Raw genomic sequence first — 24,327 nt, 5'->3', positions numbered from 1 at the left:
CAACTTGGGTACTCCTCCCAAAGGCCTAAAGAGGGCAGGAAGCTTGGGTTCCTGAGCCTCCAACATTAGCATTCCTCCTCTACAATTGCTAAGCCCTTGACCTCTTTCCTTAACTTCCACCTCCACTGCTTCATTCCCCAACTGAGCTTCCAGGGCCTTCAGTGAGCCCTTCTGCCATCTCTCTGCCTTCCCTTGTGCTCTGCCCTGATCCTTCCCCAGGTGTTCACACTATGGAAGGACAAGTTCTGCCTGTAGACTTGCATGGCCCCTGAGAACAATTCTGATCCCTCCCTTTGTTCCCTCTTCCTCTGGGAGAGTGTTCCTTGGAGAAATCTGGAGAGCTGGGGCTGGAAACCAGGGCTTAGCCACACATCTAGCAAGTCAGGCCTCAGGAGACTGTCCAGGAACCCAGGATAGAGGCCTCAGGAGACTGTCCAGGTCACACGGCCTGGTGTCAAAGTCCTGCTTTTTTCTGCACCAACATAACTCTCTGAAATAGGATGTGGCTTCATGCAGGCAACAGATTTGGGGAGAGGAACAGGTGAGAATCTGGTTTCAGGCTTCACCTTCAGATCCTGGAGCCCAAGAAAACCCATCCTAAACTCCTTTACTCCTTGACAATTTTGGCTAGGCCAGTGGAGAATCTTTGGATCCTGAATCCAAGGAAGACAAGGCTGGTGAGGGTCATAGACTGAAGTGTGGCAAAGAAAAGGAAGAACAGACTGCCTGGAGTTAGCAGTGGACAGACTTTCCAGTAGGGTTATGTATGTGTCCATATTTTATCTGGATGGTGTGGGATTCAGCCTAGGCTGCCCAGGGACCCTAAAGTGCCTGTCAGTGCTGTGTCTGTGAGTAGGGTGGAGGCTGTGGTTAAATGGGATGGGCAGAATATGTATCAACAGAATCCTGCCTCCTCTCCAGAGGATTACTGCTCAGTGATCTCAAGGGGAAAGGGATATGTAATGTACTTGTGGCTGGAATCTTAGAGGAAGTGCCCATCTGATGTGGTGAGAGTACAGTCAGTGAGTGTCCTTCACTTCTGGGAATGTTAGCCACAAAATAGTGCTTTTGGAACAGATCACTGGTTTCCCAACCTTTTAAAAAAGCTGCAGAATCTGTTGTTCTAACAAAAATATTAGGATGAAGCTAAAAAATGAGAGACAAATAGAACTGCTCTGACTAAAACCAGAAAAGTGGGGAGTGGGGTTGGGGCTGAAGTTCCTTTTGCTTCATCTTCTCCTAGTACCACCTAGAGGGGGTTGCAAGGAAAGTTCTTTAAAAACCACTGACTGAAAATATAATGCATAGAATTCCACATGGTATATGCAGAGAGATCTGAGATCACTCTCTTCAGGAAACCAAAAAGATAAAGAAAAAATTGCTTGATCAGTCTGCTAGTGGCTTTGCCTTGACATTGGAAGACAGGCCCCATTTGGTCAGGGAATCAAATGTCAGAAGACTGTGTCATTGTTCTGAGCTGTGACTCTAAAGCATGCCTGTGTGTCTCTCAAAGGTTTAAGAGGAGCTAAAGAAGATCCTATGGCCTCCGGAGTCCCAAGGCTTAAAGAGGGCTTAATAATACCCTAATTTGTAGTGCAGTTGTGTCATTGGATAGGGTCTGCAAGATGGTGGTGTCTCCTAGGTAAGATATCATGCCACAGGGACCAGCATCCAGGTAGCCCTAGGTAGGAAGTGAAATGTCAAGACTGAGATGGAGCCCCCAAGGCAGGAAATAGGTTTGTGTGGACAGTGGTCTGATCCTTTAACTGCTCTTCCTCTTGTTGCTCTTTCCCGCTGATGGTGGTTAGTTCAAGCTCATTCTACAGACCATGAAATTCTCTGATACTTCTTTTCCAGTGCCCAGTCAAGAATTTTAATCTCCATGAAAAGTCACAGACCCTATGGTCCTGGACTACTGAGCTATACAGAATTTAAAATTGAAATAAGGCTGAATTATAGGCTGGGCTCTATACTGCCTGTTTCACAGGTATCACCTTGAATGCTGGTATTCTCTTTGCCACTTTACAGGGAGCTTGGTAATGTTTGGCAACAGGATGATCAAGGTCACAATGACCAGGAGTTTCAGGTGATCCCAAAATGGTGGGATAATTTTCTCGGGAGACCTGTCTAAGAGAAGTACAGGCTTGACCTCCTAGATTAGCCCCCAAATATACAGCCCTGGAGGTTCTGAGGGTCAGTGCCCCCAGAGAGAGGTGATGATGGGATTTAGCCCAGGTAATTCAATTTCCTCTACTTCAAACTCTACCACTTAGGTAAAGAGAAGATTCTATAAGAAATGGATCAGAAATCTCTGAATAAAATCATCCCCTGGGTGGGTCTCCAGAAAACTGGGAATATCAAATAAGAAGGCTCAGCCTTCCTGGAGTGGAAGGAATTAAAAGATAGCATTAGTGTAGAATTGAGACATAGTTGGATAGAAACACAGACGGATGGTATAATTGCCTTCTCCTGTTGTCAACTAATGTGTATGCCTTGCTCTTCTACCAAATGCTTTTTTAAACCCAAACCAAGCTGTTTGAGCCCCCGAGGCCCAGCTCCATAAAGCTGCCTTGCGCAGCCGGTCATATAGGTCAGGGATTCTAATAGCAAATGATGGGATTGAGAGATCAGAGTCAGAGTCAGTCCATTCCCTCTTCCTCAGGAAAGGCGCCAAGATGCCTTTCAAGAAAAGAGGCTCTACCTCAAGTCGGCTCAAAGGAATTCCTGAGGGGCCGAGTTTCTAGCTTCTAGGTCTCTCATACTCATTCACCTTCCTGTTGGTGGGATGCCATGATTGTAGGGACTGTGTAGGAATGAAGTTTCAGCATTGGGGTACCAACCACCAAATACATCCTAAAAATACTCATCCACTTTTCAGTCCAGATACCAACCCAGAGATCCTGCTGGTGGCAGCATATGGAGCAAAGCATCTTTCCCCTGATGTTCTTAGTAATGACTCCAGCATAAGGAGCCAAGAGAACCTGGGAAAGTCACTGAGGAAATAGCCAGGGCAAAGAGAGTCTTCTGGCCTGATCTGATAAACATCAAGAAAAGCTTTAATTCCGCCCCCCCAAAAAAAAACCTTGCTGGAAATAATAAACAAATCCAGCAAAATTGTAGAATACAAAATCAACAAATAAAATGAGTTGTGTTTCTATACACTAGCAATGAACAATACGAAAAAGAAATTTGAAAAGCAGTTCCACTTAAAATAGCATCAAAAAGAATAAAATCCTTAGGAATAAACTTTAAAAAGGAGGCAAATAGACTGGTATCCTGGAAACTATAAAACATTGCGGGAGCATCTGGGTGGCTCAGTGGGTTAAGCCTCTGCCTTCGGCTCAGGTCATGACCTCAGGATCCTGGGATCAGCCCCACATCAGGCTCTCTGCTCAGCAGGGAGCCTGCTTCCTCCTCTCCCTCTGCCTGCCTCTCTGCCTACTTGTGACCTCTATTTCTGTCAAATAAATAAATAACATCTTTTTAAAAAAACATTGCTGAAGGAAGTTAAAGACACAAAAGATGGAAGACATCTTGTGTTCATGGTTTGAAAGACTTAATATTGTTAGATATCACTACTTCCCAAAGAAATCTACAGATTTAATGAAATTTCTATTAAAATCCCAATGGCATTTCTTGCAGAACTAGAGAAATCCATCCTAAAATTCATATCAAGTCTCAAGAACCCATTGTCAAGACAATCTTAAAAAAGAAGAAAGTTGGAGATCTCACTTTCAGATTTCAAAACTTACTATAAAGCTACAGTAATCAAGCAGTGTGACAGTGGCAGAAAGACATGCAGACCAATGGAAAGAAGAGAGAGGCCAGAAATAAGCCCTCACATATAGGTCAAATGATTTTTGACAAGAATGTCAGTCTTTTCAGAAAATGGTGTTGAGAAAAGTGGGTGCAAAATGACGACATTGGACCCTTACTTTGCATCATATACAAAAATGAACAAAATGAGTCAAAGACCTAAGCATGAGTGCTAAAACTATAAAACTCTTAGAAGAAAACAGAGAAAAAGCCTCATGACCTTGCATTTGGCAATGACTTCTTAAATGTGTCACCAAACACACAGCCAACAAAAGTAAACTGAACCTCATCAAAAAAATTTTTAAAGCTTTTATTTATTTATTTGACAGAGAAAGAGATCACAAGTAGGCAGAGAGGCAGGCAGAGAGAGACGGGAAGCAGGCTCCCTGCTGAGCAGACAGCCCAATGCGGGGCTCAATCCCAGGACCCTGAGGCCTTGGCTGGAGCCAAAGGCCGAGGCTTAGCCCACTGAGCCACCCAGGTACCCCAGACTACATCAATTTCAAACTTCATGCATCAAAAGACACACTCAGTGAAAAGACAGCCTACAGAATGGGAGAAAATATTTGCAAATCATGTATCTGATAATATCCCAATAAAATCTGGTAATATCCAAAATGAAGAGTTCCTACAACTCAAACAAGAAAACAAATCATCCTATTAAAAAGTAGACAATGAGCTTAAATAAGCATTTCTCCAAAGAAGATATATAAATGGCCAGTAAGCATAGGCAAAGATGATCCATATTACTAATCATTAAGGAAGTACAAATGAAAATCACAATGTAATACCACCTTACACTATAAGGATGACTGTTGAAGAAGGAGAAAAAGAAGGAAGAGGAGGAGGAGAAGAAGAAAAAGGGAAGGAGGGAAAAAAAGAGTAAGAAGGAGAAGAAAATGTATAGAAGGAGAAGATGGAAGAGGAGGGGAAGAAGAAAACAGCAAGTGTTGGAAAGACTGTGGAGAAATTGAAACCTTTCTGCACTGCTGGTGAGAATGAAAAGCCACTGTGGAAAACAGTATGACAATTCCCTCCAAAATTAAAAATAGGATTATCATATGGTCCAGCAATACCAGGTCTGGGTATTATAACCAAAAGAATTGAAAGCAGAGTCTCAAAGAGATCCTTTTTTTTCAAAGAGATATTTGTACACTTAACGTTCACAGTAGCATTATCCACAACACTTAAAAGGTGGATGCCACCCCAATGTCTTTCAAACAATGAATGGATAAACAAAATGTGATAAAAACATACCATGGGATATTATTCAGCCTTTAAAAGGAAAATCTGACACAAGCTACAACATGGCTGAACCTTGAGGACATCATGCTAAGTGAAATCAGCCAGTGACAAAAAGACAAATACTGTATGATTTCACTTATATGAGGTATCTAGAGAAGTCAAATTCATAGAAACAGAAAGTAGAATTATGGTTACTAGGGGCTGGAGGGGGGAAAGGCAGTTATTTAATGGGTACAGATTTTGAGCCTTGTAAGAGGAAGAAATTCTGGAGATGGTTTGCACAACAGTGTGAATATACTTAACACTATTGGACTGTACACTTAAAAATGGTAAAGGTGATAAGGTTTATGTCATGCCTATTTTACTATAATTTTTGAAAATGAAGGAGATCTTTAAGGAGGGCTGAAAACTAGGTACACAGACCAAGGAAGAACAGAGACTCTATTGTCCCTTCATTCTGATCCAGGAGAACCGGGAAGTTAAGGGAGAAAGGTAGACGGAGCCCAAGATTCCAAGTTCCTCCAAGAGAAAAGAATCTCAGCCTCCAGATTTCATTTTCCTTTTGCAGGCTGTATACCTGAACCCAAAGGGCTTGTGAGGATTAGCCATTGCCATGACCTAAAAGTGTTAACAATAATCTTTGGGTGATTTGCTCTGAGTCAAGCTGACGGGAGGCACCTCCCAGAGGTAGAGTTAATTTCAGGAAGTGAAACCTTAACTTGAGTAGTCTTAAGCAGTACTGTGAAACTTATCCAGTCAAGTCTTCCCTGGAAGAGTACTTCATAGAATTAAGTAAGTATAAGGATCAAAGACAGATAAGCGTGTCCACTGACTGGCAGAACGGTTGTAGCCAAGATCCATACTTCATTTAGATCAGAGAATGTGTCCCAGTGTTAATGAAATTCTGAAAATTCTAGCTGAAAATTTAACTTTAAGTCAAAGTTTAGTCATTAAATCCCGAATGAAGTAGAATCCTGGATAAAATTACATAAAAAACATGACTCATCTGTTCAATAATTATATATATTTATTATTCAAAATCTGAGCTAATATTTAAACAAAACCATATAAATCCAGTTAGAAATTACCTAAACCATTCATTCATTATAGGTTGGTGATGGGAGGGTTGATGTGATAACAGATAACTGGTCTCTTCAGTAAAGCCAAACTTCAAGATTGAAAAAGAAATGACTCACTTCAGAGACTGTTTTTAAAGTATAAAAAAACTAAAGTGGAAAGAGTGCACGGGTTGATTACTTAGCTGATACCTGTACCTCAGGCATCCTGGGGGGAAAATATCCTTGGTAAAAAAAATACTGCCAAGGTTGGAGAATAGAACGAGCGGAGCGGTCACTATTGTGATTTATGAATTTATTGATTTTATGTTATGAAATTTGAAAGAGAGGGAAAAATATACAGGAGTTTCTTTTTTTCTTTCTTTCTTTTTTTTTTTTTTTAGATTTTATTTATTTATTTGACAGAGAGAGAGAGACAGCGAGAGAGGGAACACAAGCAGGGGGAATGGGAGAAGGAGAAGCAGGCTTCCGCTGAGTAGGGACCCTGATGTGGGGCTCAATCCCAGGACCCTGGGATCATGATCTGAGCCAAAGGCAGACGCTTAACAACTGAACCACCCAGGCGCCCCTATACCGGAGTTTTAGTGACTGAATATTTTGCCTTGGGACTAAAAATAGTTTTCCTATTAGATTAGTGCCTACCATTAATCTTATTTTTTGTGCTTCCATAGAAGGGATCATGAGAGTTAGGAAAAATCAACTGCAGCCTCCATGCTGAACAGCAAGTAAAAGAGACTTAATGACCAATGTCTGAAGGATTTGGGGGTCGCTGACCTCGTATAATTTGACGTTGACATTTTGAAATACACAACCCTTGAATTTTCATCCAGGCAAACATTTTAATGTTTACATTCAAATAAATCCAGATGCTGAGGAGAAAAGTTTCTGGCACTATGTTCATTTTTGATGTAGAAATGGTTGCCTTTACTATAATTAGGATATCAGGTCGTTTGGACAGTTAGGTGCATTTTCCTTTTAAGAGTATCACTCAGTGCCATAGGATGTAAAATATAGGCATGGAGTATGAAGTACATAAACAGCATGGAACTTAGCTCCAGAAATTATGGGAACAAGCTGAGATCACGAAAAGGCTGCTATAGGGCGCCTGGGTGGCTCAGATGGTTGAGTCTGCCTTTGGCTCAGGTCACAATCCCAGGGTTCTGGGATAGAGCCCTGCATCGAGCCCCACATTAGGCTCCCTGCCCTGTGGGAAGACCGCTTTCCCTCTCCCACTCCTCCTGCTTGTGTTCCTGCTCTTGCTATCTCTCTCTCTGTCAAATAAATAAGATCTTAAAAAAAAAAAAAAAAAAAGCCTGCTATAACATAGTCCATGAAGACCTGGATGGACATCTAACACTCGGAGCATCATCAGGGTTGCAGAGGATGGCCATGGAAGAAGAGGACTCCAGCACCTTCTATTAGGCAGATTCTGTTGTGTTGGTACTATTATTGCATTGTAAGTATCGAATGTACAGGTGTTACCAGTAATTTCTAAAAGTGATACACATACAGTGTGTTTAAAACAGGTTATTTCAACCATAAACTTCATGTCTATTGATTTAAAATAAGAGGTATACTACTCTGCTGCATTGGCATCAAAATTCAAGAAAGATAATGTAAAGTAGCTTATTTCATTAAAAGCTCATGGGTGCACAATAGATTCCTCCTATATGCAGATGGGAGGAATGGAAGTCTTTGGGCCGAAGAAGCAAAACTGGTAAGTTTGGTTAAGTTCTGCAGTGCTGGTCAACTTTTAAAAGTGGAGTCATTTGCCAACATTTAATATAATTAAAATATAAATTGTAATTAAATCATGACAGTCTCATCTATTTAAAGTTATCTACCTGGCTCCTGTAGCATTTGAGTTGGAAATCCCTGTTTTATTGAGGGAGGGGGATGGAAATCTAATAATCCCTTCTGGAAGAAAAAATGGTGGAATCTTGGAAGATTATACTGTTTGCCTTGATACCCTTTAGATTATATCTGCATTGATACCAGTGTTCTTTTTTAAAATTTTTTAATAAACATATAATGTAGATACCAATATTCTTAAAAGATATAGAAATCATTGTTATTCAATTGTAAACTAAGGGATTTAATTTCAGGAATTAAAAAAAAACATGCAAGCTTATAGGGATAAATCTATTAGGACAGGTGTGATCATTAACTCTGAAGGCTTATTGAATGGGATCACAGACAGAAGACTTGAATAGGGCAAGCTGTCCCACACTGATGTCAAATGTTACATTTCAGAAGCAAAATTCAGTACCATTTTAAAAAGCTGAGTTTCTAAAGCGTTAGTTTGTTTTAAAATTCAGCAGAAAGCTGAATTCGCTTAAGAAGAAATATATAACATGAAGAAAAGGAACACATTTTGATTACTAACAAGATTATCTAACACAGATCAGTTGGTAGTTAAATACTTGTAAATTTTAAAGGCCCAACTGTTTTTGCAAGGCTTATTACATATGCCTCCTCTCTCCTGAAGATGTAGCAGGGAACATTTGGTGGCTCTGAGTGGGAGCAGGAAGAGTTGAGAGATCTGGTCATCTAAACCTGCAAGAAGGATTATTCACGGATGCCTTTAAGAGCCATCATTTGTCAAGAAAAACGTAACTACTAAAACTGTGCAAACGTAACTACGTAAAAACTGTGCAAAACGTAACTACTAAAATTATGACTTGTACTGCCAGGCAGTCCTCTTTTCAGCTAGATTTGCTTTTCCAACTCTCCTGAGCTGCTCTGAATCTGAACAGGTGTATATAGGTGGGTACAGAATCTGTCAATGACATGACACCTGAAAACTCTGTGCAAAAAGGGGAGGGTAATGATAAAACTCTGGCTGATACCGCTGCGTGGGGTCCAGATGATAAGGACATAGGGACCAGGCCAAGCAAAAGCCTCATCGGAAGCATGCTTTGTAGAGCTGCCCTCTCCCCAACAAGACTCCAGACAGCAAGAGTGCCCCCAGCACTGGGAACTTAGTTCCTGAACCAGAGCCAGGTTGCATCATGTTCTGAACTCTGTGCATGCTATTCCCTTTGCCTAAGCACTTGCTCCCTCTATTTCTCTATTTGACTACTACTTCCTTTCTCTATTTGACTACTACTCTTTCTCTTCTTCCTTTCTTTCTTTATTTGACTACTACTTTTTCATCCTTGGGATCTCAGCTTGAATATTACTACCTCAGGAAGTCCACCTTGACCTTCCAGACTAAGATAGATGCCCCTTGTTATTGTGCCCACAGTCTCCCCAGGACTTGAAAAGCACTGATCACACTGAATAGTAACCTCTTATTTACTATCCCCTCATAGCTCCAGAGCTCAGTGAGGCCAGATGCCAGGTCACAGATGCTCACAGAAAGATGCTCACATCTCTATTCCTAATGTGGAGTAAGTTACTCAGAAGATGTTGGTTGGATGGTTGAATAAACTACAGGCTCAACCTGCCTGCTTCTAAGCTCACTCAGGTGCTCTAAGCTAGCCTCTGAGCTATGGAGTAGTTAATGTTTGTGGACAAGGCTTAGAAGAGGTCCAACAATGGCCAACAATGGCCTTGATACCTAACACAGCTTCCCAAAAGGCAGAAATTCTTGGGACAAGTGAACCAGAGGTTCAGTAGGGAAGCTGGAACTTTTCAAAAACCTGTCTGGAAAGAATGAAGTGGGAAAAGAGGACATGTGTTAAGGGGAGGAGGAAACTTGGGAATATCTCTTCAAGGCAAAGTAGAAGTGGTAACACCTTGGCCTCAAATTGAGAATCAGAGACCAGAGGTCAGATCATCTAAAAGGATAAAGGAGGGTTTCATAGAGGATTTAACTCCACAATGGACCCATGAAGCTACCAGAGCCCCTCGTAAGTACAGACAGTGAGCATGAAGTCTGAGAGGATGCACACAGTTAGTAGACGTTAGTAAAGGCCTGTCAGTTGGGTTCTGTTCTCTCCCTGATTGTGGGCAGCTTGTTCCACCTAACAGTGCCATGACTGATTTTGGGTAAGGCAGGGAGAGAGTCTTATCCAAGGGAGAGAGTCAGCAGACATCAGGGCATTAGGCAGATATCCTGGAATGATCTAAGACCCAAAGGTGGGAAAGATACCAAAGAACTAACAACAAAAGCTAGCATCACTTTTCCAGTGTGGAAACTGGCTAGAATGTAGCTGGCTGTCAAAAAGCACAGGCTTTCTACCCCTCCTGTTCTTAAGGAGCATTGGTTCCAGGAAACAGTACTACTAAAAACAAACAAACAAACAAACCCTTCAAAGACTTGCCATGTCCTCATTGCAGAGTCAAATTCCTTCATATGACCTGCAAAGTCTGTCTTACCAGACTCATCTTTTACCATAAGTAACCAGGCAATTACAGTGAGGAAATGAGTGGTCCCAATCCAGAGTGGACAGAGCCCTCTCTGATCAGAAGAATATATTAAAAAAAAATTTTCCAGCCTGGTTTTTCAAGCAAATCTGGAAGTTACATCTGACAAAACAGGAATGAACTCTCTCCAGGGCAAGGTGATAAGAGCCTCCTTCCTTTAGCTCCAGCATCTTCTCAGTCTCTTCCTGCTTCTTTGGAGTCTAGGGGCCCTGGGACCCCATCTCTCCTCAGACTGAGCTGGGAAGACTAAGCTCTTTCTGGTGCTGAGCAATTCTGAGACCCACTTTCCCTCGACTGACCCAAGGGAGCTCTGGTAATAAACCATGGGTAGGACTGACTCGAGGAATAGGCCCACTGTCCCCTACATAGGTGATACCCTGAGGTTTGTCACGTAGGGAAGTTACCTCCTCGGCCCTCACTGGCAGCCGGCTTCACTTGGATCGGACGATTCATCTGAAAGACATTGGACCAACACACCCAGTCAGCATGACTGCCTGGTCCTGGCACTGGGCTTCTCCTCCCCTCAATGCCTCAGGATCTAAGCCCTGTGCCCTTTGAACTCTGTACTCCACCACTCTCATGGTGGTCTATAGATTTTCTCCAAGATTCTTCATTAAACTGGGAAATTAAGAAGGTAGGAAACCTGGATGGTGGGGTGGTGATAGGAAGCTTGGGTGGCAAGCCAGGATGAACCGTGGCTGCTAAAGAGATTCGGCTCTGGGCTGGGATGACTATGCGAGGCCTGTCCCTCTGGCTCCTAGACCTCCTTACAGGCTTTGGGTGAGGAGTTGGGTGGGAGGGTGGAATTGCTACTGAAGATTTGTGTTTTGTACTAAAACAGAATATAATTCTATATGTCATTTAGATTAAACAATCTGGGAATCAGACTTAGTGCTGCTTACCCCAACTCTGCCTTTTCATGGTTGTATGACTTCGAGTAAGCCACCCTCTCGCAGAGTCCATGTGTTAAATGGGGGAAAACCTTCCCCAGCTTCTGTGTCGCCACAGTTTCTACACTCACCCCCTCAGTTCCCTCCCTGGGCCCCCCCTTCCCTTGAGGGTGCTGGCGTTCTCCAGCATACCGTCCTTGGCCCTGCTCATCCCGCTGTTCCCATTCTTCCTGGATAGTCTCGCCCACACCCGCAGCTTCAGCTACCATCCCCGCAGGTCTGACTCAGAGCTCTGCCTCCCCAGCCCACACCTCCCTCCTGAGCTTCAGACCCATGTACCCAGCTACATGCTGGACAGTCCCGCTGGCATCTTCCACTCAACACACCCACACCAGAGCTTATCGTTTTGCCCTGACCTGATCCTTCCAGTCATCCAAGCTAGAAACCTGAAAAGCAACTTGACTCTTCCCTTTATCCCCTCCCCCCACCAACCAGATTCACCTTCTAATTCAGGGGTTCCCTGATAAGGGTGGATAAGAATCACCTGGGAACCATACCAGACTCTCAGGTTGGGGGATTGTACAATTTGCAAAAGCTCCTAGGTGATTTCAACATACACTCCCACACATTCCCATCCCCCAACCACCCTGAGAGAATTCATGATTGAATCCCCATCTCACCTTCCTCTCATGGGTGTTGTGGGGATCACATGAGATAATGGGGACGCAAAAGGTCTTTGTAAACTGCCAAAAGCTGGGAGCGTAGGATGTGAGGAATTATTGTTGGGGGCAGACAGCTGAGTGCCGGGAGGAAAGAACAGCGGCCTTCCTGTTCATGGAGGAAGGGGTACTGATGCCCATCTGGCCTGAGAAGGTGATGATCTGACCCCCTCCCTTCAGGAAATGCACTGTTTCTGCACCAATCAGGGCCATTCCATCCTCTACCAATGTGCTCGTTGCCGAGACAACAGGCAGCTTCCTGTTACCATAGCCACAAGTGCTACCCAGTAACCATGGTAACGCCCTGGCAGTCACAGTTGAGCAATTTCCTTTGGATCAAATTTGGGGGTGGGGAACTGGGGAGGGCTTATTTAAAAAAAAAAAAAAAAAGGAAAGGAAAGGAAAAGAAAGGAAAACAGGCCAGGCCTGAACCAGCGCAATCCCCCTCCCACCCAGGGCTCAGGTTCTTATACGCTCTGACACACCCACCCGCTGGCAGTGGAGCCCCTGCAGTGTACCAGGTTGTGGGTGGGGGCCGAGACACCGACAGGACTCAGGCTGCAGTCTAGAGGGGATGACAGATCAATCCAAGCAGATCAGGGCGAGCTGGGCAGGTCTGGATTGGCTGGGACCAGGGACCAGGAGGAACGGGAACCGTCCCTGGGCATGGCCACCTGTGATTGTGGAGGAGAGACCAAGAGACAGAGCCATGGAGAGCAGAGAAACAAGGAGAGATGAAGAGACACAAGAAGACAGAAATCATGAGAGAAAGAGACACACCAGAAAGGGGCAAGGAAAGAGAGAAATACTGGTGGATATGGGAAGGAAACGAAGGGATAAGAGGTCAGGAAGGAGCACAGGAAAGGCAGGGAGGAGTGTGGCAGGGAAGAAGGAAAAAGGGCTAGAAGCCTGGGGTGGGGCGCAGTGAGGGTGAGCAAGACCATCATTATTTTATTAGTTCTTAAATAGATCCTGAGAATTTCTCTCTGGAACCTAGAGTGACAAGCACATGTGACAGCAGTGGTTTCCATGGCAGCTGCCTCCCTGGCTGGGTTTCTGGAGAGATGGATCTCATCAGTGCTCTAGGGGACACCCCGTTCCCCCTCCACCCTCCCCAACTCTTGAATGGAGAGTGGGCATTAGGTGAAATATACATGTTCATAGACCTGGCAGAGTCCAAGCCTCAGAGTCTGGCACCTACGCTTACCACTGTTCGGGCATGCTGCCAGCATTTCCTGAACTCTTTGAAAAGCCCCAGCCTGGGACCTTCATGGAAGACAATAATGACCCTTGAGACCCTGTCCTCGATGACTTATGGAGGGGACTATAACGCCACTATTTTGTAAGAGCCCACTATGTACCATGCCCTTTCTGGGAGACCATACATACATTGTCTCTAAACTCTTTCCAACTGCTCTGCAAGGTAATACCATTGTCCCCATAGTATAGATGGGAAGTCTGAGGCTGAGGGAGGATAAATCCCTTGTGCAAGTCACAGGATGGGTAAGTGGTTGAGCTGGGATTTGTCTCCAAGTCTGTCTGATGCTGAAGTCCATGTTTTTGCATTGTGCTGCTCAACTCCATTCTTAAGACATAAACACAAGGAATGAGGCATAGAGTGACCAGGGCCTTGGGAGGAGTTCAAGGTAGAATTCTGCAGGAGAGGCTGACTCCAACTGGAGAGGTCGATACAGGGAAGGCTTTACAGGGGAGGCAAAGTTTGACCTGGACTTTGCAAACTGGGGTCAATGAGCCATGTGGAGATAATGGGAGAGATAAAGCTGGCGGCTTAGCACTCCAGATGGCTGGGGGATAGAAAGGAAGCTGCAAGTCTGAAGGAGCAAGGATTCAGGTAGCCAGGGTAGAGCAAATTGCTTCTGAGTCATATGGCCGTGGATTTAAATCGTGGCTCCATCAGTGGCAACTTCTCTAAGGTCTCTGAGCCTTAGTATGCACATTAGTAAAAGGGAGAATTATGATCCTACCATGCAGTGTTGTGTTCGCTTGTTTGTTCTTAATGGAAGGGTATGAAACTAAAAGGTAGCCAGTGACCACGGTGGGAGGAATTGTGAAAAACAAAACAAGGAATTTTGGCTTTGTTGTATTTCCAAGGCAGTAGGGATCCAGAGATGCATATTAAATGGGGATAGATCCCATGAGCTGTCACTATGCTGAAAAAAAAGATCGGAAAGGGAAAGATTAGAGGTGGGAAGATCAATGATACAGGTAAGGGGTGAGGGTGACCTGGACCGGGGCAGAAGGAAATGGACAGATTCAAGAGATGTTTAGAATGAATTAACTGGACTAAAGTTCTACTGGATGTGGGAACTGAGGGAAAAAAGGAAATAGTGGCTGACCTTTAGGTTTATGGCTTAGGTGATGAGGGATTTGGCAGTTTGGGAGTTTGGAGATGCAGGGGAAGTCCCAGGGGAGGAGCCCAAGAGGATGAGGACAGAGTTGGGGAAAGTGGTTCTTCTTTGGTCCCCACTGGGAAGTGGTTAGGGAGGACACCTGGAATTTAGGTACACTCTGCATGACTGGAGAAAAAAAAAAAGAGCTGTCTGCATGAACTGCCTAAGCAACCCTGCCCTGCCTCGTTCTTGCCACAGCCAGCAGAGGGATGTGGAAGTAGGGTGAGGCAATCCCTGCTCCCCTTTGAATAAGGGGAATTGCATCCTTGGCCAAGAATTTGTCCTGACCTCAGGTGAGCTCCTGCCCTTGGCTGAGTACCTATTCACTTGAAAGTTTCCCAGATAGAGTCCAGGCCCACGTCTGCTTCAGGGCCCAGACCTGGTGGGGAAATCAAGGGAGAGAATGTCAGAAAGCAGAGAGAAGAACCTAGGCAGTGGAGTGGAAAAGTTTAGAGGCAGTGCAGTCATACATGAGACCCTGGTACTTTGGCCCCCATGAGTAGAAGGGAAGGCAAGGCCCTACCCCTTTTTCCTGCTTGATTTGCCTAAAATTCCTGCTTTGGAGTGAGACTTGAGTCCATCAAGACACTTCTGTGTCTTACACTGAGCACTTGTGCCCTCAACTTCTTAACCACCACCTCTCATGGACAGGTGACATGGATGCAGGGAAGAGAGAGGCAGAGAAAAAAAACTTCACCATTTTCAGTTCTTTGTTCTACCTACCCCCTCTTCTAATCCAATCCACTGCCAAGTCCCACTAGTTCTAGAATCTATATGGATATCCTAAATAGCTCTCAAGGCTGTCCTCTCTTCCCCATTCCTGCCCTATCCCCAAAGCTAGGCCAGTATACTCATTCAGCTGCATTCAAGCAACAGTGTCCTAATGGATCATCTGCCTCCAGTGTTCTTTCTTCTCTAACCCAACCATCATACTATAGCTGAAGTGAGCTTTTAAAACCAGTCCCTCACTCTTCCTTGATTAAAATCCACCTATGGGAGTGCCTGGGTGGCTCAGTGGGTTAAAGCCTCTGCCTTCAGCTCAGGTCATGATCCCAGGGTCCTGGGATCAAGGCCCACGTCGGACCCTCTGCTTGGCGGGGAGCCTGCTTCCTCCTCTCTCTCTCTCTGCATGCCTCTCCCCCAACTTGAGATCTCTGTCTGTCAAATAGATAAATAAAATCTTAAAAAAAAATAATAAAATCCACCTATGGTTCCCTATTGCAAACCTCCCGATAAAGCCCAAGATCCTAAGACTGGCAGTCCAAACCTGTGAGTTTTGCCTCCCTTGCTGCCCCAGAAACACAATACTCTTCATTCACATAGAGCCTTGGCTGTCTTCACTGGACACCTTCCCTGCCAATCCTCACACTGTATCCAGAATCCCAGAAGTCGTCTTGTCTTTCAGCTTTCTAGACCCTCAGATGTGATGAAATATGATCATATATGGGATAGGGTAGCATTCCCTCTGTGAGGCATCTCCTCTCTCTCCACTCCTGATGCTCCTTTTATGTGCCCAGGTGTAAACTGCACTGAGATGCAGTGAGTTATTTCGGGCTGGAAAAAGCTCCTTGAGGGCAAAGTTCTGATTTGTTCACTAGGCAGCTGCTAGCACATACAGTGCCTTGTGTGAGTTACAAAAAGGCACTCCCCTGACTCTGTGGATGAATTTGAAAAAAAAAAAAAAAGTGCCTCTTCCTTTGGGCTGACACAGCCCTGTGATAATGTGCATGGCTTGGTCAGGAGAGCGTGGATGAATTTTAGTCCCCACTTGCTCTTTCTGCACAAGCTGTTTTGTGCAGGGCACAACCTGCAAAAGCAAATGTACGCAGTTGTCTGTCTCCTTCACAGTGTTTGAAGGGACGAATGCCCAGTGGAAGGGAAGTCACGAGCAGGGAGAGAGACAAGTGAGAGGAGGGCACCTTCTGGGCTAGGGTTGGGCCCACCTTCTTTAGGTGGATTCTGCAGCCTAAAATGAGGCTGCAAGACATAGCTTCAGCTTTATGAAGAAGAAGCTACAGAAGATGGGACAGAGCACAGGTTTAAAGGAAGTCCGGAGCGGGGAGCCAAGTTTTGATAGGTAACAGAAATTAGCAGGGGCATGTGAAGGGGAGCAAAAGGGAGATCCCAGTCCAGTAGATATTGTGAAATTTTCCCCAGAGGTTCAGGCTTTCTCTTTGGGGAACCCCAACCTTTACGGCTCCCAGGGTGACAATCCTGCCTGTCTCTAGCAGGAGCCCAGGTTAAAGTCTTCCCCTGCTTCTCCAGCAGATGGCAGCTGTGCCCAGGACCCAGTGCCTACAGAGAGCTGGACACCCTCCTCCCTTCATGCTGATGGGCCTGAGGCCAGGTGACTAACACTGCTGCTGCCCCTGGCAGGCCCAGAGGAAAGATTGATGGCACGGACATTGCTTGGGCTGGCCAACAGAGCCATCGATTTTCATTTAGGAGAATAATTAAATATTAATTTTCACTTTGTTAAGCTGGAGAGGGTGAATAAAGCCAATCCTGGCAGTACAAAGGCAGGCCATGTTGGAAGCCTGTGGATGAAATGGTGGGAGAGGGCAGATGTACCCAGTCATCATCCCCTCCAGAACCTTAGACCTGTCTGCCACCAGCTTGGCCCAGGTAATAGTGTAGTAGTTAAGTGAATGAGTTCTGGAGCCAGACTACCTGCATCTTCCCAGGTCTTCCTATTAGTAGCTTCATAACCTTGGGTAAGTCGCTGGTTTCCTTTGACTGAGTTTCCTCATCTGTAAAATGGGAAGGCCAATAATACCTTCTTGTTAGAGGACGAAATGACTTTGAACGTGCAAAATGCTAGGAACACTGTCTGGAATCAACAAATGCTAGTTATTATTTTTTCTCTTTTCTCCTTCAGAAATTATTCTGTTAGTCCAGAGCCTCACAGCTCTTATCTCAGGTGCCCTCAGTCTCATTCAGTCCTCCCTTTATGGAGCCGTGTGGCTGGTCAAAGAGGGTTTTTTGGTTTTGCTTTTGTTTTTTAATTCCAAAGTTCATCTTAATTTTCTCAGTGCTCCCATTGCTTTCAAGATAAAGTCCAAGTCCCTCATCCTGGCATCCAAAGTTTCCTCTTCCACCACTGCCCTCTGGTGGATCTTCTCTCTGGCCTGGCCCATGCTTACATGGGCCCTCCTCCACAATCCCAACCCCATTCACACCCATCTTGTTCCTTCTGTCTCTGCACCTTTCTATGCTGTTTCCCACATGGAATGTTACAGTTTGTCTCAGTGACTTTCAATTTTAGCAGCAGAAGTCATTTGCTCCCGTGGTTGGATGAGTAATAACTTCTACTACTACCCCTACAAACACTGCTGTTACTATTACTACTACCATCACCACCACCTAACCCATATTAGTGCTTGTTGTCTACAAAGAACTATGCTAAGTACTTTATGTGAGTTAGTTCACTTAATTATTATAACTATTCTATGAATTTGTTTTTACATATGAGGATGCTTAGGCTTTAAAGTAAAGACATGCCCAAGGTCATACACCGAGTTAGTGAGTGGTAGGGCCTGGATCCATACCCAGGTCTGTCTGACTCCAGAGCCTACACACAGAGACTTGGTGAGGATAATACGTTGGTGTTACTTAATGCTGAGTCTTCAAGAGTGAGGCTCAAGTTGCTTCAGTTACTGGGATTAGTCTTATGAACTGATGGTACACTAACAGCTTGGTCAGCTCTAGGCAAACCTTGTGCCGTTGCTAGACAGCTCTGATTCAGAAAAGTGATTTCTTTGTACTGAGCTGAAATTAGTGTCTGTTCTTTATATCCACTGATCCTGATCCTGCCCTTTAGAACCACCCGCAGCAAACCAAAACCTCTTAATAATCTGAAGGTGGTTTTCCCCACCTCAACAGTAATATTTATTGAGATCTTACTCTGTGCCAGGTACTTGCTAAGCCTCAGTTAATCCTCATGATAGCCCAGTGAGTTAAGTGTTAGTATAACCCACTCCTTACAGATGCAGAAATCAAAGCTCATGAGTCTAAATAATGTATCTGGAGACACAGAACTTAAATGACAAATCTGGGATTCAAGTCTAGGTCTGCGAGACTCAGAAAGTAGTATCCTTAATCATTATGTAGTGATGCCTCCCTATGAAAGCCCCCATTAAACCCTATCTTCTCCAGCCAAATATCTCCAATTTCTTCAAATCACCATCCATGACATAGTTTATGTCCCCATCCCATCCTGGTCTCTTTCTGATAGGCTAATGATCCTCTTAAGTCTGAAGCTTAGAACTGGAAATAGTCCCAGGCTTGGCCTGCCCAGGGCATTTGAATAGTGCTTTTGTTGTAGATCCATCACTCCTTTGACAAGGGAAAATGAGGTTATGTTGTATGATTTGCTTTTGGTGAACCCACACTAGTTCTTAACAATCACCATTCTCTTCCTGCCACATGGTCTGTAGGCCCCACTTTCCTTTTTGTCCAGTGATTAGCCATTAGCTAACGCCATATGAGGTGCCACTGATATATAATGGTTTAACTGTGCACATATAATCAGGTCCTCTTAGCTTTAACCAAGTGTTTGGGGGAAAAGAAGGAAAGCAATCTTGGTGAGTCAAGGCACCAAAAAAAAAAAAAAATTACAGGAAGAAGACAAAGGGAAGTGCTATAGAACTGGAAAAAAGTAGGATACCAGCCTACCCGATGTATCTGCATATATTCTCACACCAGGGACAAATGACACATTAAGCCATGACTTTAGCCAAGGCTGGCAAATTCTGGCATAGCGCACAACACTTGTGCTTCTCTGAAAAGGTAAGGTGGAATATTTGGCCCAAGTGTTAAGCTAATTTCTTTGGGCCAGAAGACTAAATATACCAAAGAACCTAAAGCTGTTTGGGGCACGGGTAAGCTAACATCTAGAAAGGTGACTCTGCTTCTAGTTCCTGGTCCCAGCCCAGCCCCTACATGCTACTTTGGCATGCACATAAGGCATGTCCCCAGCCTGAGGTGATCCCCACCCCCCAACCCTGGTGGACTTACCCCTGGCAGGGTCTTCTGCTCGTGCAGTGCACTCTGAGCCTTGAGAGCAGAGTCCCGGGCGCAGTAGGTGAGGAAGGCACAGCCTGGAGAGGAAGAGGCTGGCTCAGGGGGTTTCCTGAAACCCCCAAATACTCTTTGTGGAAAGACCCCATTAAGTGACAAACTTAAGGCCACTCTCCTTTCACAAGGCACTGCTCTGAGAAGCCTTCTCTGCCTCCCGCCTTCTCTGAATGGAGGGCCTTCATGTATCTGAGTCCCAGACTCTGGCTCCCTCTCATTGGCTCCTGGTTTCTTGCCTAGGGAACATGTGTACCCACATCCAGCCACATGCTCATACAATCCCACAGCTCCCCTCCCCACTCCAGCCATAAGTCCGGTTGGGGTTAAACCTCCCTAAGCGGCTTTTCCTTCAGCTTTAACCCCAGCCTCTCCCTTCCTTTTCGTATTTATACTCACAGAGTCTCCCAGAATCAGCCTCAATTCCTTCCCAACTCAGTTTCAGATGGGAGGAGGCAAAAAGGAGGAGGAGGGTTGGGAGTCAAACCCAAGACATCACAACTTCTTCTTAATGCCTCCCTCTTCCAAGTTTGAAGCTGTGGAATGGGTTAATCTGAGGCTTGCAAGATGGGGCTGATTTAAGGACTTTCTGCAGAGAGGAGCTTTCAGGGACCTCCAATCCTATCGAAGAAGCTTGATCTGTCAGCTCTCCCAGTACTTCAAGATAGGGCCTGTTAAAGGGTTATTGTGCCCCAAATCTTACTTCTCTGAAAGAACCAATAGTTATGGGACAGAGACTGGGTTGAGTCCAAGGATTAGTCCTACTCCCCTTTAAGTTCAGCCTCAGAAACTGTAGCCTGCTAGGAAGCACTGAGGCAGGGATCTCTTCCTTTCCAGTAGTCACTGAGCATTCACGCATTCAAAAAATATTTGTTGAGTACTGACTTGTTATGGTGGGGCATTATACGGGCTTGGGGATGAAGTGGTAACAAGGCAGACACATTCCCTATTCTCATGGGGGTCATGTAAAGAATCATGAGAGGAATGTAATTTGAGTCCAAAACGTTGAGGAATGCTTCAAAGAACACACTGAATCCTCAATAACAAACAGGGCTTACCAAAGTGACAAGAAGGGTGGTGATTATTTCAGGCTGAGGAAATAGCACATATGAAGACTGAGGCAGGAATTTGGTGTCTTGGGGAAATGGATGGAAGACTAGTATGGTTGGAGATTGGTGAAAGGAGGCAGAGTGGATGGTGAGGTAGGTAGGGATCAGGTCACCTATAACCTTGTAGGCCTCAGTCTGGATTTTGAACTTTTCTCTAAGAGCAATGAAGAGCCACTGAAGGATTTGAAGTGGGGATCTGACATGATAAGATCTATGTTTTCAAAAAGAGCCTTCTGAGTGTAGGAAGGAGAAAGACTGAAGGAAGAGAAGGTGGATGTGAGAAGCCATTAGGAGCTTCGTGAAGTTTTCCACTTAGACCTCAGCAGACTAGGAAGGCAAATGGGAACATTTTCTCTGATGTCTTCTATGTGGCTGCACCCTTAAGGTGGGTGACTATCTGCTTAGAGAACACCTGAGACAAACTCTTACTGTATCGATAGGGAAACTGAACCCAGAGGGTGTGTCAGTGGCAGAATAGGGTTTCGAATCTCGTAACTCTTAGGCTGACGTTGTTTTCAAAGCCCTGTGACTGCCTCCCTCAGTACCCAGTCATCAGAAGGAAAATGAGTCACTCTGGCTTTTGGATGTCGCTGTTGCTGGGGAGAAAGGAGGGAAGATGTTGACTTGGAGACCCTCCCCAATCATGCTGCAAGGCAACCCTGCCTTGGAGAACTTCGGGTTGGTTTGGGGATATATCACTAAACACCTGATTTGCTTACATCTCTGCTCCGTCTTCTGCCACTCAGCCATATCAGCTGACGTCAGAACTGGGCAGGGCTGGGGCCCTGTCTGAAAGGCTCAGGGGCCCAATTGCTGCCCAAAGGAGCCCCTTGTGGAATACCTGGGATAGGGGGTAGAAAAAGGAGGGATGAAAAGACAGAGAAGCATGACTTGAGGGAGAGACACACGAAAATAAGAAACGGGAAGAATTAGAGCTAAATGGAGAGGGAGAAAAAGGATGAGAGAACAATTCAGACTCTGATGGTATTTGAATGAGAAGAGTGATAACTAAAGGTATCTTATACACTTTCCTTATTGTACAGATGGCCCAGAAAGATTAGCTTGTGCTTACACACTGAAATAAATGTCTAGAAAATAAGAAGATGAATTGCTATGGATGGATGGACAGCCAGGCAGTTGGACAGCATTAGAAGGAATCTGGGTGGCATAGTCTTATTCTTTCATGCCCCTTTTAATGTAACCCCACCCCAAAGTGTTAAAGACACATTGCTCCCTTGCTGGTCCCAGATCTTCTGTGGGCATTTTTGTGAAGCCCCTGTGTAAGTGTGCCTAAGGACGTTCCAAAACCTCCCAGTTAAAAAGAGGTGGCAGCCTCATTCCAGCTCTCAGGGCTTAGGAAAGTATCTTTAGCTGGTATCCAGGGCCCACCACTTTTCTCCTAGGAAAATCATGGAGGATGGTTGGTGACCCTTCCCCCTCAAATCCTGAAACTGAAGTGTGATGAACGTGGAGAGAGGTAGAAGTGTTTCTCCTTAAATAATTTCCTTCCCCTGCCCCTGTATGACATGTGACTCCAGCTCTCTTACTCCAGCTCAGCCTGGACAGACTTTTCTGCATGTAAACAAGCCTCCTCCCTCTCTCTACAGGAAGAAAGGGGTGTGGCTGGACAGGACTGTGGTGCCTGTCTCTCTAGCAAGGGCAGGGGAGAAAAAAAATCCCTTCTGCCTCTTCAACCTGACCCACCCTGAAGTTCTGGTCCACAGGCTTTGCTCCAGGACCAGCCTGTGAAAGATGGAGAGCAGGAGGCTATAAAGAGGATTGGGGAGGGGTAAAGATGAGGTACCTAGTGGGGGAGATTAGAGGATAAAAGAAGGGTGGGTTCGCTGACAGGAAACATGAAACAAGGGGGCACAAGGTGGTGGTTTTTCCCAGCTGAGGTCAGGGTTCTGGAATCAAGTCAGAAGAGGCAGAGTATTGGCATTCTGGCAGGGGGGTGGAGAGATTGGGTTATTGTCCAACATAAGGGTGGAATTTGGATCTGAGAGCCTCCTTGTGGGGAATTGGATTTTGTGAGTTAACCAGGCCTGGATTCTGAAGAAGGAAGGACCTTGGGTTTGGGGAGGGGGGTAGTAGCAATCTGCCTCAAAGGAAGGCTCTGTGGGGGTTGGCTGAGCTTAGAGGCCAGAATGAGGGGTACAAGTCCAAGATATATGTGCAGGCGGTTAGGCCTGAGTGGGGTGATACCAGATTGGGGGAGGAGGCCAGAAATGATTGGGTCCAGGGTTTGGGAGATTGAGGATATCAAAGGTCAAATAACTTTCCGAATTCCAGGATTTGGAATGTCTGATGAGAGGGGTGGAGAAAGGTCCAACTGAAAGGTCGGGATTGTTGGGATGTGAGAGGTGAAAGGCAGGGAGTTAGAGGTTAGAGTGGAGAACATGTCAGGGGATCAGAATGATGATCAGTGGGAGGATATCAGAAAGAAAATTCCAGGTTGGGGGTTCTGTGATCTGGAAAGGAGACTGGGCTGAAGTGGGACTGGTATTGGATTGGTGTTGGACTGACTCTAGGTAGATCTAAGGTTGGGGCTGCGGTTGAGGCTGGGGTTTGGGCCGGGCCCACTCTAATCGGATTGGGGCAGGGCTGGGCTGGGCTGGGCTGGGCTGGGCTGACCCCGCGCACCTTTGTGGAGGCCGGTGAGCCGGTCCTTCAGCACCGTCAGCTCGTAGATGCGGCCGAATTCCTCGAACAGCGGCTTGAGGTCCTGCTCGTCCAAGCCCCGCGGGATCTGCCCCACGAAGAGCTTGATGGCGTCGTGGTCCTTCATGGGCACGGCAGGACCGGGGTTTAGCCCGCTCATGCCGACGCCGCTGTCCGCGGTGCTGAAACCTAGGCGCGGGCCGGGGCCGGCGGGCGGCGCAGACCCTCCGGGCGCCGCGGCCATATCCCCGCCCGGTCCGCCCTCCCGCCGGTCCCACTAGTCCCGCCTGTCCCGCCGTCCCCTCCCTGGACCGGTGATGAGGGCCAGGGGGGAGGGGGCGGGGTCCGGGCGGCGGGGGCGGGGGGCTGCACTGGGGGCGGGTCCGGGTGGAGGGGCGTAGAGGGGGTGGGGCGGGCTGGAAAGGGGCGGGGCAGGGGGCGGGGCAGGACGGGGCAGAGGCGGCGGGACGCTGGGGTCTGGGTTGAGGTCCCCGCGCGGCGCTATCCGGGCTCCCGCCCGAGCTCTCCCGGAGCCGAGCCCCGAGCCCCAGCCCCCGTGCTTGGTGACGTCAGGCAGCCGGCTGCCGAGTCTACGCAAATGATTTGCATAATGAGGAAGCAGCGACCAATCAGAGCTGGAGTTGACCGGGCTCGGCTGGGGGCGGGAGGGGCGGCTGGGCTCACGCGCTCCTGTTCGCCATGGCAACTGGACCCTTGGACGCCCTGTGTGTGTCGAGAGTGTGCGGGCGTGGCTGTGGATCGCGCGTGTGCGCCTTGGACCGCGTGAGGGGAAGTAGCTTCGTCATGCGTGGTGATGTCTGTGGGAGTTGGAGTGAGCCCCCTCCTCACACAGAGGCACACACGTAGCCACACACACTTCCAATCACTGGAGCGTTTCCTGCGGGGGTGGATGGGGATTCCTCTTCTGCATTCCCACTACCAAAGCCAGTTCCTCG

The 24,327-nt window shown here is 46.2% G+C and overlaps 1 protein-coding gene across 6 annotated transcripts in view; it reads right to left on the bottom strand.

Moving 5' to 3' along the window:
* CELF6 (CUGBP Elav-like family member 6) overlaps positions 1 to 23,933 on the bottom strand; it is a 29,410-nt gene extending 5,477 nt beyond the window's left edge. For all 6 annotated transcript variants that reach the window (XM_059180461.1, XM_059180462.1, XM_059180464.1 and 3 more), the window contains exons 1-3: positions 23,354 to 23,933; positions 19,545 to 19,627; positions 10,913 to 10,961 (exon numbers count right to left, since the gene is read on the bottom strand). In XM_059180461.1, the coding sequence (XP_059036444.1) occupies positions 10,913 to 10,961; positions 19,545 to 19,627; positions 23,354 to 23,615 (394 nt within the window). In that variant the 5' untranslated portion in view covers positions 23,616 to 23,933. The remainder of the gene's footprint in view (positions 1 to 10,912; positions 10,962 to 19,544; positions 19,628 to 23,353) is intronic.
* Between the last annotated feature and the right edge of the window lie 394 nt (positions 23,934 to 24,327).

The sequence above is a fragment of the Mustela lutreola genome, chromosome 7 (genome assembly GCF_030435805.1).
Source record: "Mustela lutreola isolate mMusLut2 chromosome 7, mMusLut2.pri, whole genome shotgun sequence".
Taxonomy (NCBI): Eukaryota; Metazoa; Chordata; class Mammalia; order Carnivora; family Mustelidae; genus Mustela; species Mustela lutreola.
The sequence above is the reverse complement of the archived record's forward strand: the minus strand, read 5'-3'. Positions and strand labels throughout refer to the sequence as shown.